Source organism: Pristiophorus japonicus, chromosome 14 (assembly GCF_044704955.1).
Source record: "Pristiophorus japonicus isolate sPriJap1 chromosome 14, sPriJap1.hap1, whole genome shotgun sequence".
Classification (NCBI taxonomy): domain Eukaryota; kingdom Metazoa; phylum Chordata; class Chondrichthyes; family Pristiophoridae; genus Pristiophorus; species Pristiophorus japonicus.
In genome coordinates this window covers 8,794,955-8,814,609 of record NC_091990.1, presented here as the reverse complement: position 1 = coordinate 8,814,609, position 19,655 = coordinate 8,794,955, and the positions used below count along the sequence as shown (strand labels likewise).

The 19,655-nt window shown below is 48.9% G+C and overlaps 1 protein-coding gene across 2 annotated transcripts in view; it reads right to left on the bottom strand.

The window, feature by feature from the left end:
* Nucleotides 1-19,655, bottom strand: part of luzp1 (leucine zipper protein 1) — a 175,541-nt gene that overhangs the window by 34,590 nt on the left and 121,296 nt on the right. For both annotated transcript variants that reach the window (XR_011596512.1, XM_070898816.1), the window contains exon 2: nucleotides 5,515-8,718. Coding sequence is in view for 1 of the 2 variants with exons in the window: in XM_070898816.1 (XP_070754917.1) it covers nucleotides 5,515-8,487 (2,973 nt within the window). In the remaining variant the exon portion in view is untranslated. The remainder of the gene's footprint in view (nucleotides 1-5,514; nucleotides 8,719-19,655) is intronic.

Sequence of the window (19,655 nt, the reverse complement as noted above, 5' to 3'; positions counted from 1 at the left end):
CTCACTGATTGGTCAGCCCTCTCACTGATTGGTCAGAGCTCTCACTGACTGGTCAGCCCTCTCACTGATTGGTCAGCGCTCTCACTGACTGGTCAGCACTCTCACTGACTGGTCAGCCCTCTCACTGATTGGTCAGCCCTCTCACTGACTGGTCAGCGCTCTCACTGACTGGTCAGCCCTCTCACTGACTGGTCAGCGCTCTCACTGACTGGTCAGATCTCTCACTGATTGGTCAGCGCTCTCACTGACTGGTCAGAGCTCTCACTGACTGGTCAGCCCTCTCATTGACTGGTCAGCGCTCTCACTGACTGGTCAGCCCTCTCACTGACTGGTCAGAGCTCTCACTGACGTCAGCTCTCTCACTGACTGGTCAGCCCTCTCACTGATTGGTCAGCGCTCTCACTGACTGGTCAGAGCTCTCACTGATTGGTCAGCCCTATCACTGATTGGTCAGCCCTCTCACTGATTGGTCAGCGCTCCCACCGACTGGTCAGCCCTCTCACTGACTGGTCAGCCCTCTCACTGATTGGTCAGCCCTCTCACTGACTGGTCAGCCCTCTCACTGATTGGTCAGCGCTCCCACCGACTGGTCAGCGCTCTCATTGATTGGTCAGCACTCTCACCGACTGGTCAGCGCTCTCACTGATTGGTCAGTGCTCTCACTGATTGGTCAGCGCTCTCACTGATTGGTCAGCCCTCTCACTGACTGGTCAGAGCTCTCACTGACTGGTCAGCCCTCTCACTGATTGGTCAGAGCTCTCACTGATTGGTCAGCCCTCTCACTGACTGGTCAGAGCTCTCACTGACTGGTCAGCCCTCTCACTGATTGGTCAGCGCTCTCACTGACTGGTCAGCGCTCTCACTGATTGGTCAGTGCTCTCACTGATTGGTCAGCATTCTCACTGATTGGTCAGCCCTCTCACTGACTGGTCAGAGCTCTCACTGACTGGTCAGAGCTCTCGCTGACTGGTCAGCCCTCTCACTGATTGGTCAGAGCTCTCACTGATTGGTCAGCCCTCTCACTGACTGGTCAGAGCTCTCACTGACTAGTCAGCCCTCTCACTGATTGGTCAGCGCTCTCACTGACTGGTCAGCGCTCTCACTGACTGGTCAGAGCTCTCACTGATTGGTCAGAGCTCTCACTGATTGGTCAGCGCTCTCACTGATTGGTCAGCCCTCTCACTGATTGGTCAGAGCTCTCACTGACTGGTCAGCCCTCTCACTGATTGGTCAGACCTCTCACTGACTGGTCAGCCCTCTCACTGATTGGTCAGCGCTCTCACTGATTGGTCAGCCCTCTCACTGACTGGTCAGCCCTCTCACTGACTGGTCAGCCCTCTCACTGATTGGTCAGCGCTCTCACTGATTGGTCAGAGCTCTCACTGACTGGTCAGCGTTCTCACTGATTGGTCAGAGCTCTCACCGACTGGTCAGTGCTCTCACTGACTGCTCAGCGCTCTCACTGACTGGTCATCCCTCACACTGATTGGTCAGCGCTCTCACTGATTGGTCAGAGCTCTCACTGACTGGTCAGCCCTCTCACTGACTGGTCAGCCCTCTCACTGATTGGTCAGCGCTCTCACTGACTGGTCAGCCCTCTCACTGACTGATCAGCCCTCTCACTGACTGGTCAGCGCTCTCACTGACTGGTCAGAGCTCTCACTGACTGGTCAGCCCTCTCACTGACTGGTCAGCGCTCTCACTGACTGGTCAGCCCTCTCACTGACGTCAGCTCTCTCACTGACTGGTCAGCGCTCTCACTGACTGGTCAGAGCTCTCACTGATTGGTCAGCGCTCTCACTGACTGGTCAGCGCTCTCACTGACTGGTCAGCCCTCTCACTGACGTCAGCTCTCTCACTGACTGGTCAGCCCTCTCACTGATTGGTCAGCGCTCTCACTGACTGGTCAGAGCTTTCACTGATTGGTCAGCGCTCTCACTGTCTGGTCAGCCCTCTCACTGATTGGTCAGAGCTCTCACTGACTGGTCAGACCTCTCACTGACTGGTCAGCCCGCTCACTGATTGGTCAGAGCTCTCACTGATTGGTCAGCCCTCTCACTGATTGGTCAGCCCTCTCACTGATTGGTCAGAGCTCTCACTGACTGGTCAGCCCTCTCACTGACTGGTCAGCCCTCTCACTGATTGGTCAGCGCTCTCACTGACTGGTCAGCCCTCTCACTGACTGATCAGCCCTCTCACTGACTGGTCAGCGCTCTCACTGACTGGTCAGAGCTCTCACTGACTGGTCAGCCCTCTCACTGACTGGTCAGCGCTCTCACTGACTGGTCAGCCCTCTCACTGACGTCAGCTCTCTCACTGACTGGTCAGCGCTCTCACTGACTGGTCAGAGCTCTCACTGATTGGTCAGCGCTCTCACTGACTGGTCAGCGCTCTCACTGACTGGTCAGCCCTCTCACTGACGTCAGCTCTCTCACTGACTGGTCAGCCCTCTCACTGATTGGTCAGCGCTCTCACTGACTGGTCAGAGCTTTCACTGATTGGTCAGCGCTCTCACTGTCTGGTCAGCCCTCTCACTGATTGGTCAGAGCTCTCACTGACTGGTCAGACCTCTCACTGACTGGTCAGCCCGCTCACTGATTGGTCAGAGCTCTCACTGATTGGTCAGCCCTCTCACTGATTGGTCAGCCCTCTCACTGACTGGTCAGAGCTCTCACTGACTGGTCAGAGCTCTCACTGACTGGTCAGACCTCTCACTGATTGGCCAGCGCTCTCACTGATTGGTCAGCCCTCTCACTGACTGGTCAGAGCTCTCACTGACTGGTCAGCACTCTCACCGCCTGGTCAGCCCTCTCACTGACTGGTCAGCCCTCTCACTGATTGGTCAGCGCTCTCACTGACTGGTCAGAGCTCTCACTGACTGGTCAGACCTCTCACTGACTGGTCAGCCCTCTCACTGATTGGTCAGCGCTCTCACTGATTGGTCAGCGCTGTCACTGACTGGTCAGAGCTCTCACTGACTGGTCAGACCTCTCACTGACTGGTCAGCCCTCTCACTGATTGGTCAGCGCTCTCACTGATTGGTCAGCCCTCTCACTGACTGGTCAGCCCTCTCACTGACTGGTCAGCCCTCTCACTGATTGGTCAGCGCTCTCACTGATTGGTCAGAGCTCTCACTGACTGGTCAGCGTTCTCACTGATTGGTCAGAGCTCTCACCGACTGGTCAGTGCTCTCACTGACTGCTCAGCGCTCTCACTGACTGGTCATCCCTCACACTGATTGGTCAGCGCTCTCACTGATTGGTCAGAGCTCTCACTGACTGGTCAGCCCTCTCACTGATTGGTCAGCCCTCTCACTGACTGGTCAGCCCTCTCACTGATTGGTCAGCGCTCTCACTGATTGGTCAGAGCTCTCACTGACTGGTCAGCGTTCTCACTGATTGGTCAGCGCTCTCACTGACTGGTCAGCCCTCTCACTGATTGGTCAGCGCTCTCACTGATTGATCAGAGCTCTCACTAACTGGTCAGCGCTCTCACTGATTGGTCAGAGCTCTCACTGACTGGTCAGCGTTCTCACTGATTAGTCAGAGCTCTCACTGATTGGTCAGCGCTCTCACTGATTGGTCAGAGCTCTCACTGATTGGTCAGCCCTCTCACTGACTGGTCAGCGCTCTCACTGACACTGGACCCTCAGTCTTCTGACTCGGAGCCACAAGAGATCCCAACGTTGGTACTCACACAGTTTTGTGGATAATCTGACTGAGCTGTGCTTTACCGGGGATTTGTGAGCCCAGAGTTCATTTAACAGAGAAATAAGGAACAGTTGAGAAATCATCGCAATAATTAAACGCAAGGTGGCAATGAATGGAATTGTTTTACCTGAGGTTCTGGGGATGATGTTAGCCTGGGCCACGCCTGGTATCTGCGTACTAAGTGAGGGGTTGAATTCTGAGTAACGTTATTTTTTAATTCATTCTCGAGATGTGAGCATCTGTGGTCAAGCCAGCATTTATCAGCCATCCATCGTTGCCTTGACGAGATGGTGGTGGTTCTTGAACTGTATCTCGCTGGGCCATTTCAGAGGACAGTTAAGTGTCAACCACTTTGCTGTGGGTCTGGAGTCACATATAGGCCAGACCGGGTAAGGGCGGCAGATTTCCCTCCCTAACGGACATTAGTGAACCAGAGGGGTTTTTATGACAATCTGGTACTTTCATGTTCACTTTTACTGATCCAAGCTTTTTATTTACAGATTTTTGAAACTGAATTCAAATTGCCAAATGTTCCCTGGATTTTCTCACCTTCCAGGGTAGCCCCCCCACCCCACACCAACTTCCCCACCCACCACCTTCCCCCCACACCTTCCGCACGCCCCACCCCCCCACCTCCCCCCCTCATTCCCACCATATTTTCCCCACAACTCCCCCCCGCTCCCACCACCTTCCCCACCCCCATTCCCGCCCCCTCCACCTTTCCCGCATAACCCCCCCCCGCAGCACCTTCCCCCCTGCTCCCACCCCCTCACCACCTCTCCCCCACAGCCCCCCCTCCCGCCCTCCACCTATCACCTTTCCCCACATAACCCCCCACCTCCTCCCCTCCAGAAAGGCTCGATAAAGTGCGGAAAAGACACAAGAAGTGCAAAGGAACAGAAACAAAGAAAATGTACACGGTACAGGTCTACAATGTAATGGTTAATTTAAGGGAGAAAGCTTAAAAATATATAATGCTGCAAGAGTTGACAAAATAACCTGAGTATTGAGGTGCAGGAATAAGGCTCAGTCAATGGAATTCAGGAGCTGGCCGGCAAATGTTATTTTGACTTCTGTTGTGACAAACTGCTGCAGGTAAATTGCCGTGTAAAACACACGTCATAAAACATGGTTGGAATGAATAGAGAAATGTTTTGCTATTTCAAGCCCTTGTATTGCTAAATGAATCGCCACACCGTTAGTGTGAAAGCTAGAGAAATACCACCAACGATGTCTCCGCAAGATCCTACAAATCCCCTGGGAGGACAGACGCACCAACGTTAGCGTCCTCAACCAGGCCAACATCCCCAGCATCGAAGCACTGACCACACTTGATCAGCTCCGCTGGGCAGGCCATATCGTTCGCATGGCAGACACGAGACTCCCAAAGCAAGCACTCTACTCGGAACTCCTTCACGGCAAACGAGCCAAAGGTGGGGCAGAGGAAACGTTACAAGGGCACCCTCAAAGCCTCCCTGATAAAGTGCAACATCCCCACCGACACCTGGGAGTTCCTGGCCAAAGACCGCCCTAAGTGGAGGAAGTGCATCCGGGAGGGCGCTGAGCACCTCGAGTCTCGTCACCGAGAGCATGCAGAAACCAAGCGCAGGCAGCGGAAGGAGCGTGCGGCAAACCAGACTCCCCACCCCTTCCCTCAACGACTATCTGTCCTACCTGTGACAGGGACTGCGGTTCTCGTATTGGACTGTTCAGCCACCTAAGGACTCATGTTAAGAGTGGAAGCAAGTCTTCCTCGATTCCGAGGGACTGCCTATGATGACGATGTTGATGAAATGGCACTTACCGATGAACAGCTGTTATTCCAGTCTGCGACTTTCGATGCCACTGTGGCATTCTGCTTCCTCCGAAGGATTGTTTCTGCTGTACTGAAGTAGCTTCGTTGGACTGCCGATTCTGACGTCAGGCTACTTTTAGGTTCCACCGTGTCCAGAGCATTTGAAAAGTTATTCAACCTCTTTGTGTAGCCTTCAGACAAGGTTCCTTTCACACCGCTGTTCCGCTCAGTCGCCTCGTTTGAGGCGGTTGTCCGATTTGTCCTCCTTGTAGTTATTCGGGAAAAATCCATGCCGGGCTCATTTTCATATTTAGTGGGCTCGGTCTGGACAACTGCGCGACTATTTCTCCACGAAGCCCTCTCCAGTGCATCTGCTGAGAGACTTTTGGTCTCCTGCTCCGCTTGGTTAGACGAGCGACGATGCCTCCTCGATTCGTAGGGAGTTACACTGCCATCATCTTCAGCAAACTCGGGAGACTTTAAGGTAATGCTGCTGCTAATAGAGACCTCAGACACTGATTCAGTCTCGTCTTCATCGCAGCTATCTGACTCTGATGGCTTCATCGTAATATCACTCCTCCGGATTGATATCTCATAAGGTATACTAATATTGCTCCTTTGTAAAGAAGCTTCACTTGGACTTATAGTAATATTACTTGTGGAAGTATGTTTTTCCTTTGGCATTGCAGTGGTATTGACTCTTTGAGAAGGTAAATCTGATGGAAGTATTGTGATGCTACTGGTCACTTTATTTGGCACAGTTTTTGGGGAGAGCCTGTGTTCTCCAGCACTAGGCTCGGTTCCAGCCGTCATTACTTCCTTCTTATCTATGGCGATGATAGCAGGCTTAATAATTGCTTTGGATCTCAGCCCCTCTCGAGGGCTACACACTCTCCTCAACTCTGGGCCTGGCTTTTGATTCACTGTGACATCTTCAGAAGCAATGGCTTCGGTGTATTTAGATTTCAGCGGCTCTTCGTCGGTGTAACGTTTGACGGCAGAGTATTCCACACCGCCATCCTGAGACCTCGCTGAGTACAAGTACCTGGATCTGCGTGGCCTCGACATCACTGGTGTAACCTCCGCGGCGATTTCCGGTTCGTCGAATGTTGGCAATTTCTCTGTCGACTTTACCGCAGTGGATCCATTATCGGCAGTAAGTGGCATGTCAACCTCAACCGGAAAGGCATTCTTGGGCTCGCTGTAAGATGTTGGAGAAGCTATATGATTCCGATAAGAGGGTACTGTTCCATTCAAAAGGGTAGCGTTAGTACTTGTAGATGATGAGTCCTCACCGGAATCATTAACCTCATCTTGAACTGTCACATTCTCATTTTCAGAATTGTGTAAATAGCCGGGACTCTTTTTCTGTCTTTCAAAAAGTGCCGACGATTGCTGCAAATCAGTGTAGTCTCCAGATGCTTTACTCTTTGGCCCATTTTCACCCTGTTTACTTTGAGTGCTCCAGGGTCTCTTTACATTTGGCTCATTGGCTGCTGGAGGGTAGCGGCTGAGTACTGATGGTGGCTCTCTCGGCTTCTTCAGCTTGTCAGGATGCAGGTCCTGGTCTTTCTGTGCGGAGCTGGAGCTGTTCACACAAGACTTGTCTTCGGATTTCTTTTCATTGGTGGCTGTTGTTCTTGGGTTTGAGGAGGTCCTCTGAAATCTTTTACTTGCACTGGGACTGAGTGGCCGCCTGTGACCTTTCCCTGTATGGTCATCCTCGAGCAACAAGTCTCTGTTTCTCATTCTCTCCCTCTGTGACCTTGGCTGAGACGAAACCTCGAGAGTCTTTTCTTTCAGGACCTGTGGTTCTGCTGCAACACCTTTGTATTTTGGCTTGTCCGGTCGGGACCGAATACGAACCTCCTGATGTGCAGTCTCACCATTTTCTAAGGCTTTGTTCCTTGACATTTGCAATTTCATTTCCTCTATCTGGTCAGCCAGCATTTTGGCCTTGTTTTGTTCACTCAGAAACTTTTCTTGTAACTCGTTGTGTTTGGCTTCTGTCCTTTTCAGGTCTTCCTCCACCATCTCAAGCAGCTTCAGGCGTTTCTTCAACCTTTCTATTTCTTGAGTGAGATCCTTAATTTTGTTGTCCTCCTGACCTTCTTGGGATTCTTTGTTTCTGAGCCCAGCATTGTGTGTTATAGTTAGAGAGTCTAAATCTTTCTTTGCCAGGCTAACTTTAGAAGACAGACTAGTGGACATGTCTTCCTCAATCCGGAGATCCCCTCTGTCCCCTGTATAAAGATATGGTTTCTCATTGTTTGTCCTGAGATTCGAGGAGTTCCTACTTTGATCTGTCGCATTTATCTTATTGTCGTGTTGTAATTTCTTTGTGAGCTCCTGGATAACCTCTTCATTCTGTTTCAGTGTTTCATTCATGGTCTTTCTTTCCTCTGCTAAGCTGACAGTTATAGATTTTAACTTTCCGAGCTCTTCGATTATGTTTTGCTCTGATTTATCGAGTCGGCTTTCCGATGACTCAAGTTCTTTTATCCTGGTTCGAAGAACCTCCAGTTCCGTAGTCAACTTCCTGGTGAGGTTCTTCTCTTCATTCAGGCTCAGGCAGAGCTGCGTGCAGTCCGATTTACTTTTATTAAACGCTTCTTCCAATTTTTCCAGGTCTGCCATTCTGTCCTGCAGTTTCTCAATCTCTTCTTTGAGGTCTTTGCTCAGCTTGACCTCTGCCTCCAATTTCTCTTTCAAGTTCCTGCACATGTCCTCGGCCTTCCGGACCTCTTCGTCCTTGCCCTCAATGGTCAGCACCCTCTTGCGCAGAATGTCCACCTCGCTCAGCAGGCTGGAGTTACTGCCTTCCGTTTGGATGACTTTATCCTGCAAGTCCATTAGCTCGTCCTCTGTTCGGTGCAGGTTTCTGGTGGCCTCTTCCAGCTCATCAACACGACGGCCCAAGCTGGTCAGCTTCAGCCTCAGCTGGCGGTTCGAAGTCTCTTTGAGACTCATTGTGTCGCTCATCTCCTGCCTTCAGACTTGCTGAAGGTCAAGTTCAAGGGGAGGGGGGAATGAGTTATATTTCTACTTTGCACTTTCACCTCCCTCTTTATTCTCTGCCTCTTCTTGTGGCTGGACTTAAAAAATCTTCAGTCCCAAAATGTCCCCAAGCACAATTTTCACTCCTCGGCTCTGTGTAAATCTTTTATTCCTTTGCATCTGAAATGCTCTTCCAGGATTCAAAAGCATTTTAACCTGTTTAAAAACAAGAGAGAGAAGACACTTGAGAAATCTTGCCACGGTTGTTTCAGGAGATTTAATTAACAGTGTTTAATGTAATTACCCCAATCAGAGCACACACGGCTGTTCCCATCATAATCCCTTGAGGAAAGATCATCCCCACAAACTTCCTCTGGGATTCTCCCGATCGGCTGCTGTGACTTCAGCACAAATCCCAGGTACAGCAGCCGATCAGGACAATCCCTGGGGAAATTTTAGATGAGAATGTGACTTACACTTTATTGTCCTCTCTCCGCTCCCGACTCCCGGTGGGATATAGCAACAGTGAAAGCAGAAAGAACTTGCATTTCTATAGCGCCTTTCACAACCTGAGCAAGTCCCAAAGCTCTTTACAGCCAATGAAGTGCTTTTGAAGTTCAGTCACTATAGAAAATGCAGTAGCCTGGTTGTGCACAGCAAGCTCCCACAAACAGCAATGAAATAAATGACCAGATCACTTGTTTTAGGTGCTGGTTGAGGGATAAATATTGGCCCCAGGACACAGGGGATAATTTCCCTGCTCTTGTTCAAATAATGCCATGGGATCTTTTATGCCCACCTGAGAGAGCAGACGAGCCTCAGTTTAACGTCTCATCCGAAAGATGGCACCTCCGACAGTGCGGCGCTCCCTCAGCACTGCACTGGAGTGTTAGCACAGGTTTTTGTGCTCAAGTCTCTGGAGTCAGACTTGAACCCACAACCTTCAGACTCAGAGGCAAGTGTGCTGCCCACTGAGCCAGGGCCCAATACTGCGATTTGCAGGATCGGGCTGGGTACCTTGTCCAAGTGCCTGAATTCAGGTGCGAGCCTGGCAAACTATTCAATTACAGCCGAGTCTGATCCTATCCTCACCCGAGGTCTCTACATATACACTGCGCCATGGCTTATTGGACAGGCATCAGGAGCATTGTGTTCTTCCTGGCCTTCCTGAGGCCAATTGAAGCAATTAGCCAACTCAAATATCCAATTCTCTTCCTATTAACATTTTGTTCCATTTCTGTCTCTTTGTTGATTTGTGAAAATATAGTTCCATTTAATTCTTACTTGCGGTTGCTGGTTTGCAATAATTACAGAGCCAGATAGTTCATGAGAGCTGAATGACCATCCACAGAATTCCAGCTATTCAACTTAATTTATGCAGGTTAATTTAGCCCGGTCAGATGTACATTAGAGTTCCCTTCAATCTGCTCCAACATTTTACCCTAACCCAGCTTAACAACAGCATCAGCGGGATTTTCTGATCGAGCTATCCTGTGGCCTGGAGTAAGACGGGCAGCTTGATAGTTTGTGCTCAATTCTGGGCGGTTTTCCTGCTGCAGGCCTGGGCCCTCGGAGAGCTGGCTTCAAACTTATTTCACTTAGCAACCTTACAGTGAGCTGAGGCCAGATCATCATCCCATTAGTGTGGGCTAAAGGTTAGTGTTCCAGCCCACTGCACCACCCAGTCAGACATTGAGATGTTTGAGAAAATAGCACCATGTTTGACACCCAATTAGATGCTGGAACTGGGCAGAAATACAACAACAATATTGTGCACTTTGCAAAAACACAAAACCATCAATAAATCAATGTGACAAGGTGACTCATTTTTACATGTGTAATGAAAGTGTGTCACTTGTAAAAGTTTCTGAGTTAGTAAATATTTTTGCAGTCGTGGACTGATTAAATCCAACAGAAAAAATATATCAAAACCAGGGGCACATTTTCTTAAGGTGCAGTTTATGTTACCTGATGAAAAATGTGCTCCAGGTTTAAAGAACTTAAAAAAGCTCAAAAGTTATAAGGCCATTGGATCATTGTAGCTCATCCCTTTAATACCAGTCCCATATACTCTGTGCAATGAAGTTCAGGATAACACAGTGTACAGCACAGAAACAGGCCATTCAACCCAACCGCTCCGTGCCGGTGTTTGTGCTCCACACCAGCCTCTTCCCACCCCCCTTCATCTCACCCTATCACCATATCCTTTTCCTTTCTCCCCCATGTGTTTATCTAGCTTCTCCATAAATGCATCGATACTATTCACCTCAACCACTCCCTGTGGCAGCGAGTTCCACATTCTCACCGCTCTTTGGGTAACAAAGTTACTCCTGAATTCCCTATTGGATTTATTAGTGACTAACATATATTTATGGTCCCTAGTTCTGGTCGCCCCACAAGAGGAAGCATCCTCTCTACATCCACCCTACCGAACCCTTCCACAATCCCAAAGGCTTCTCATCAGGTCAGTCCTCAGTCCCCTGCCCCAGAGAAAAGAGCCTTAACCTGTTCAATCTTTCACCATGGGTCTAGCCTCTCAGTTCAGACATCGTCCCAGTAAATCGCCCTCGCACCCTCTCCAGTGCCCCTACATACCTTTTAAAATATGGAGACTAGAACTGTGCTCTAAATGTGGTCCAACCAAGGCTCAATACAAGCCGAACAAAACTTCTCTGCTTTACAATTCTATCCCTCTAGAAATGAAGGCTTTTATATGGCCTTACCAGCCTATGTTGCTATGTTTAGTGCATCTGTGCACAGGTCTGCGTTCAGTCCCAGTGAAAGTAAATTTCAAAAGGTCATCGTCAAACCCAAGCACCATCTTGTCCTCTCCGACACAGACAGATTCTTGAGCTACAGAGGAGTCAAGGGTTAAGGGAAGCGGGCGGGGAAGTGTAGCTAAGGCCAAGATCAGATCAGCCATGATCTTATTGAATGGCGGAGCAGGCTCGAGGTGCTTCTGCTCCTATTTCTTATGATCTTATGACACTTGCCCATTCCCTATCCCTCCAGCAGCAACCCCCAGTTATAATCAGCTACAGGATCTCTTAGCTAATGGTTAAAATCACTTCCTAGTTTAAGGTGCAGAATTTGAGTGTTCCGACTCTAACTGTGGCTCGGGCTAGCACTGGGTACGATAAATAAAACATTATTACAGTTATAGTTATAGATATAGCTGACTCCCACCGATCACTCTGCCTTCAGTGACTGCTGGTTTGCTCCATGGTGAGGAGCTGATTCTGGTGGGAATGAAACAGGCAGATAGTGTTTTATGACATTGCCTTGCTTGTTAATCCGTCTCCTCCTTTCTCAGATCAGGGCCATCTTGCTCCATCTCCCAGCATCTGTCACTGATGGAATATCTTTCTAAAAACAACTATTACATCCAAATCTGGGTCGGTGAATAAATAGAATGCTGCAGCGAGTCTGGTCAAAGCTCACATATAAACACAGACACAAGCCTGTCTTCCTTGGCCTTCAGAGAATGTCCAGGTTGGCATGAATGAGACTATCTAATCATTCATTGCTGAAGTGCAGTCTTACAATGGCTTGTCCCGACATTACTTAAACATCAAAGTGTCTATTCCCCTGGTCAAGGACAGACCTCTCAGCTCGGTATAATCCCTGCTATCGGAGACTACCCCGTGTTATTGACCTGTGGCAAAGCCAAATTACAGATTCTCCTGCAATAAATCAATTGCTGGGAACGTTGGCATTCAGCATCAGTCTCTGTCGTTCTCAATCTGCTCACAGACTGTCGAATGTCTCGAGCTGAGTAAGGAACCTCAGCTATCTCCCCCCTGCACCAATCGCCCTTGGAGCAGATCCTGGGGCACTGCAGAGCACACCTCGGCTGTTCCTGGGGACACTGGACAGGTCAGTCCCAGTGTGGGGCAGGCTGTGAGAATGGGTCACCTCTCTGGACACCAAGCTGGGTTTGAGTGCTGGCTGTGAGCAGGAACCACTTCACTTGGGATTCGAACTGAATGCAGTTGGAGCGACGTGAATTTGGATTTTATTTGGCGGGGCGTCTGACCCCCGAGCCTGGCTTTCTTTCACCGCCTTCTGCTGAGCATTTTCCACATTTTAAAATGAACACCCCGATTCAAAAATCTGATCAGCAAGCACGTCTCATCTAAAGCCATCATTAATTGGGACCAAAATTCAAGACAAGTCGATCCAACTCAGATCAGTGTTTATTTGCAGACCCTGTTCTTACTTAAAATCAGCCAAGAACATCAGGACTAACCTGGACGCTTGGATTACAGAGAATACAATCCATATCCCCATGGCGATGGAAAATAAATCAGCCCGGATTGCCCTAGTTGCTGTTCCGTGACCTCGCGAGATCGAGAATGGCAATATGGCAACACATGATAGGCAGGCATCTCCTCTCAACCCCGGGGCAAGTGGAAGATTTCCAAAGGACCTTTACAAAGCCACGCTCAACCCTCTCCCACCCGACATCCACACATCCACTTCCCAGCCGGAGTCACTGGGCGAGAAGCAGGAGCAAAGAGATGGGGATATTCGGTGAAAGTGGGATTGGCCTTTACCACCATGCCTCCTGCAGTGGAACAGCCTCGCTGAGGGGTGAGTAATGGACACGGGGCGCGATACGGGCGGGACCCGTCAGCGGCATGGCACAAAGGAGTCAATGGCGTTAAAATGGCTTGGGGCCCATTTTCGAGCCTGAAATGAACGTGTCCGACTGGGAGGCTCGAGCCCGGCCCGACATTGGGCCTTGGGCCTGGGTTGGCTGAGGTGCCGGAGCCCGTTATGCCTCCACTGGCAGCTTGCCCATTGTAAGGCTGAATTCCGGGCTGCTTGTCCCATCAGCCGGCAGCAGGCAGTCCTCAGCAGAAGAGGCCTGGCTCAGCACTGCCCAATCGGGCGGGCGGGGGTACAACAGGCGATAGGACACTCATTTACACGTGCACGGGACCCAAGGCTTGGTTTCGGGCAGCATCTGGAGTGCCAGGCTGCATGGTCGCGGCCCGAACCCCGCGACATCGGTGGACAGCGGCCCGACCGGGGAGTCGTAGGGAAAAAAAATGAGGGCATGCATCGCTGCTCACCTCCCCTTTACGTTCCGCCGCCTGCGAGTGGAGCGCGCCCCGGTTCGCAACCCGCGAGGCTGGAGCTGACATTGCCCATGGCAGCCTGACGGGGAGCTACCCCATGTCCGCCATGGGGCGAAAAGGGGTCACTGCACACAGCAACGATATCATCGCCAGAGGCGCAGCGGCCCGGGGGGGGGCTACTGGATTCGCACCTCCGCTAACTCCCGAGCAAGTTGGTGGGAACGGATAGCGCCCGCTTCCCCCCCTCCCCCCACCCCACCACCCCCCCCCGGCGAAAACCCTTTCCTTCACTCCCCCCCGGAGGCGCTAACAGGAGGCGAACAACAGGGGAATTTCACACCCGATATCTTTATCAGACTTTATCAGAGTTTGTGCAACTGTTTTTCACTTTATTGAATTGAGAAACTGTCGCGCACTTTGAGGGCCGCAGTGCAGATAAAGAGAGTGCGAGAGAAGACGAGGTGAAGCAAGCAGTGATTGGGTGATGGAAAACTGAGGGTTTAAAAGGCTGGAGAATGGAGAACATTGCCACATGTTGATACATTCCCAAAGACCTTCATGTCCTATCTTCAGAAACGTAGGGCTTGATTTTAACTCTCGGTGTCTGGTTTCGGGGCAGCTAACAAGGAGCGAGGGACTCACATACTCCTTACCTGCCCTGATCGGGTCGACTGCAACTTTAAACTGCAGCCGCCCCAAGCTGGTGGAGTCCGTGGTAAACATGTGGGACAGGCTCCGAGCACATCATTGGGGCCCGAGCAGGGGGGGGGAAGCAGGGCTGCTGTCCCTGCCAGCCCCAAGAGTTCACATGGAGCCCACAGTGTCGCCTAGCCAAACATTATTCACGCAGCAAGAAAAATAACCTGCTGTATGTAAATCAACAAGTGCTGGAGAAATATGGAACCAAGACACTGTACATGTGATAAGCCTGGCCCCAGCTGGGACATAAATCAGAGGACCTCATCCATCCCCTCAAAGACCCCCAGTAAACCCAAAAGAAATACAAATTTCGACAGGTTGTGGGATACAAGGAATGGGATAGGAGGTGGTGAGAACTTATGAGACTGAGCCAATCATAGACATGCACCGCCTATTATTTACAGTCGCACGTGGGCCTTTGCCCCCTTTACAAATAAAAGGTTTAAAAACAATTCTTGATGAAGTTATTGCATTTTCTTCCCCTTTCCTGATTGACAACCCTGGCGAGCAAGTGTGAGGCCAGACAATGGATCTCAGCAAGCTGGTCAGCTATTCCAGCAGACGGTGATGCATAGAGACCAGGAGCCGCAACTCTGGTTGTTTCGGCAAATTCTATCTCCCCAACTCACCACGGACCATAAATGGACCTGGGACCTTAGGGTGTCTGTAGTTTAGCACAATGCAAAATGTTATACTTACCCACTCGACAATCCGAGGAGTGTGGACCGATTGCCTTAAAACGTTTCGGGTTTATTGTAAAAAAACATTGTGAATCAGGAAATACTGTTTCTTTAATCAAAGCCCAGCAAGACTGGGCAGATCCCAGGTGTGAAATTTTCAGTTGCGAGTTTGAAGCATGCCCAAGGTATTGCCTCTGACTACAATCGAAAACAGGTGACAACAAGCAGTATTGGATAAGTTACCCGTGCTATCATCTGTTTCAACAGAACAACTGTATTTATGTAGCGAAATGTCCCAAGGCGCTAAAAAATTAGGGCAGGTGAGAAATTGGGGCCGGTGACCAAGTCGAAATTAACGCAGGTTGGTCAAAGAGGTAGGTTTTAAGGAGCGTCTTGAAGGAGGAAAGAGAGGTAGAGAGGTGTAGGGAGGGAGTTCCAGAGCTTGGGGCCCAGGCAACAGAAGGCACAGCCGCCAGTGATTGAGCGATTATAATCAGGGATGCTCAAGAGGGCAGAATTAGAGGAATGCAGACATCTCGGGGGGGTTGTGGGACTGGAGGAGATTACAGAGATAGGGAGGGGTGAGGCCATGGAAGGATTTGAAAACAAGGATGGAGAATTTTGAAATCGAGGCATCGCCAAACCAGAAGCCAATGTAGGTCAGCGAGCACAGAGGTGATGGGTGAGCGGGATTTGGTGCGAGTTTCTCTATAATTCAGTTATCTATAAATTATTGGACGGTTTCCCCTTGCACTGACGTAATCCTGCTCCCAAAGTTATCACTCGCTTTTTCTTACTGAAAATATTTACACGGAACTTTCCTTCAAAGCCAAAATGATAGGATAGATTGGCGAGGGTTTGGGGGAGTTGTCTGGTACAGTGGGACCAACGGAGGAAGAAAGCATAATGGGCAGAAGTAATTGTAGATACCTGCACGTAGCATTAGAGGCATCAAGCATGCCGACAGGCATGAAATTCTTATGTAATTTTCACAAAATATGGATACTATTTCTACTATCTCTACAACTGGCACAAGTTCACAGGCAAGAATTCTTGGCAGCCAAAAATTTCCAAAGCCAAATCCATTTTGGCCTTTTCTTGTTTTATACCTTATATTTTCAAGTATGTTAAGAGCTATCCAAGTTATAAGTTAGTATTCCAGTTGAACTGCTCAGTCTTGTACGACGGTAATGGATTGGCAGCCAGATAATGTGCACTATTTGATACTAATCAGCCCATAATTTGTCTTGGAAGGTTACCAATTGAGACTACATTATAGCTTCTTCTCAAGACTCTACACTGAAAACACTGAAGCAAGTGCACAAATCTGATTTGCTAGAACTCTACTTTGCATTGCAATGAATGGGAAGGGCATTTTTGTCAATTCCAGGAAACTGCGAGGACAAAGTAATCACTCACTCCCCTGGGTCTTGACTGATCAAGTCGAGCGTTGTAAACTCTCTGCGATTCTGGCAATTCCAATCACTTTATTCCATTTGCACTTTGCAACTTTCCCAAAATGTAGAGGCAAAGTATGAATGTTGCAATTTTATTGGGGAATTTTTAATGGGGCATGTTTAGCTTGCAAGCCAGGAATTCTTGCATGTGAAGCAATCTGGGTTGGTGCAATGGTATCTAACAGAAAGACTCAAATTTTTCCCTTCAATGTCCCACTTGCTGATTACCGTACTCAAGCAATTTCTTGGCAAAAGCAACGCGGGCGAGTGACCCCAAGCTAATCTTTCCCATCTTCTCTCAGGCATTTACAGAATAGGTTGCATTCATCTGCCCATCCTGTCGGCTAGGGTTTGTGTGTGGCTAGAGAAAGGAAGGATGAAATAAGAAAGAAACTGCTTTCATTGCGTCCTCAGGCCATCCCAAAGCACTTCATAATCAATAAATACTTTGCAAGTATAATCCCGTTTGTAATGAATTTGCTTCAAGGGTCCTTTGCTTAAGAATTCATAGCAACACATCGCTATTAAGAACTAGTTGGTTTATTAGCAAAGGTTTAACAATCACACTACACATTACCAGTTCATCCACCAGGCTCACAACCACCTGCCCCATTGTGGATCCCCTGAACCCAACTGGCTGGGGTTTTATTGAGTCTGATGAATATCGCGTGACTGGCTAATCCACAGATCCACAAACCTGTGAGCGTACTCACTGGTGCATACATTACAACGTTAGTACCAAATGGAAGATAAACAATGGATGAGTAAATTATAAGCAGCAAGGATCTGTGTAGCTGCAGAGGTTTCAGAAACAGTGGCAGGATTGCAATCTTTGTCACTTTCACAATATGGTGCCATTTTACTATCTCTACAATTGGCCTGTCTTCACAGAGAAGAATTGTTGGCAGCCAGAAAACCCAAAGCCAATTCCATTTAATGCCAATTCCCATGTTGCTCCTGGCCGTGTGTACAGGCTAGCTGGCTCAGTCCCTGCAACGAAAATAACCAGAAGCTCACTCAGGACCAGTAACAGCTCATGGACCCACAGACTGACAAGTCTGACAAATCATCTTACTGCTATCAATCTTTATATAATTGTAATTCATAATTTGTTGGTTGTAATGAAACTAAGCTGATATATTATGCCCGCACTGCGGAGAGATCAATGCAAGAGGTCCTGCAGAGTTCAGGGTTCAAGCTAATGGCAATAAATTTAAACTGTGCACAATAAAATGTGGCTCTTACAATCATAGAAACATAGAAACATAGAAAATAGGTGCAGGAGCAGGCCATTCAGCCCTTCTAGCCTGCACCGCCATTCAATGAGTTCATGGCTGAACATGAAACTTCAGTACCCCCTTCCTGCTTTCTCGCCATAACCCTTGATCCCCCGAGTAGTAAGGACTTCATCTAACTCCCTTTTGAATATATTTAGTGAATTGGCCTCAACTACTTTCTGTGGTAGAGAATTCCACAGGTTCACCACTCTCTGGGTGAAGAAGTTTCTCCTCATCTCGGTCCTAAATGGCTTACCCCTTATCCTCAGACTGTGACCCCTGGTTCTGGACTTCCCCAACATTGGGAACATTCTTTCTGCATCTAACCTGTCTAAACCCGTCAGAATTTTAAACGTTTCTATGAGGTCCCCTCTCATTCTTCTGAACTCCAGTGAATACAAGCCCAATTGATCCAATCTTTCTTGATAGGTCAGTCCCGCCATCCCGGGAATCAGTCTGGTGAACCTTCGCTGCACTCCCTCAATAGCAAGAATGTCCTTCCTCAAGTTAGGAGACCAAAACTGTACACAATACTCCAGGTGTGGCCTCACCAAGGCCCTGTACAACTGTAGCAACACCTCCCTGCCCCTGTATTCAAATCCCCTCGCTATGAAGGCCAACATGCCATTTGCTTTCTTAACCGCCTGCTGTACCTGCATGCCAACCTTCAATGACTGATGTACCATGACACCCAGGTCTCGTTGCACCTTCCCTTTTCCTAATCTGTCACCATTCAGATAATAGTCTGTCTCTCTGTTTTTACCACCAAAGTGGATAACCTCACATTTATCCACATTATACTTCATCTGCCATGCATTTGCCCACTCACCTAACCTATCCAAGTCACTCTGCAGCCTAATAGCATCCTCCTCGCAGCTCACACTGCCACCCAACTTAGTATCATCCGCAAATTTGGAGATACTGCATTTAATCCCCTCGTCTAAATCATTAATGTACAATGTAAACAGCTGGGGCCCCAGCACAGAACCTTGCGGCACTCCACTAGTCACTGCCTGCCATTCTGAAAAGTACCCGTTTACTCCTACTCTTTGCTTCCTGTCTGACAACCAGTTCTCAATCCACGTCAGCACACTACCCCCAATCCCATGTGCTTTAACTTTGCACATTAATCTCTTGTGTGGGACCTTGTCGAAAGCCTTCTGAAAGTCCAAATATACCACATCAACTGGTTCTCCTTTGTCCACTTTACTGGAAACATCCTCAAAAAATTCCAGAAGATTTGTCAAGCATGATTTCCCTTTCACAAATCCATGCTGACTTGGACCTATCATGTCACCATTTTCCATATGCACTGCTATGACATCCTTAATAATTGATTCCATCATTTTACCCACTACTGAGGTCAGGCTGACCGGTCTATAATTCCCTGTTTTCTCTCTCCCTCCTTTTTTAAAAAGTGGGGTTACATTGGCTACCCTCCACTCCATAGGAACTGATCCAGAGTCAATGGAATGTTGGAAAATGACTGTCAATGCATCCGCTATTTCCAAGGCCACCTCCTTAAGTACTCTAGGATGCAGGCCATCAGGCCCTGGGGATTTATCTGCCTTCAATCCCATCAATTTCCCCAACACAATTTCCCGACTAATAAAGATTTCCCTCAGTTCCTCTTCCTTACTAGACCCTCTGACCCCTTTTATATCCGGAAGGTTGTTTGTATCCTCCTTAGTGAATACCGAACCAAAGTACTTGTTCAATTGATCCGCCATTTCTTTGTTCCCCGTTATGACTTCCCCTGATTCTGACTGCAGGGGACCTACGTTTGTCTTCACCAACCTTTTTCTCTTTACATACCTATAGAAACTTTTGCAATCCGCCTTAATGTTCCCTGCAAGCTTCTTCTCGTACTCCATTTTCCCTGTCCTAATCAAACCCTTTGTCCTCCTCTGCTGAGTTCTAAATTTCTCCCAGTCCCCAGGTTCGCTGCTATTTCTG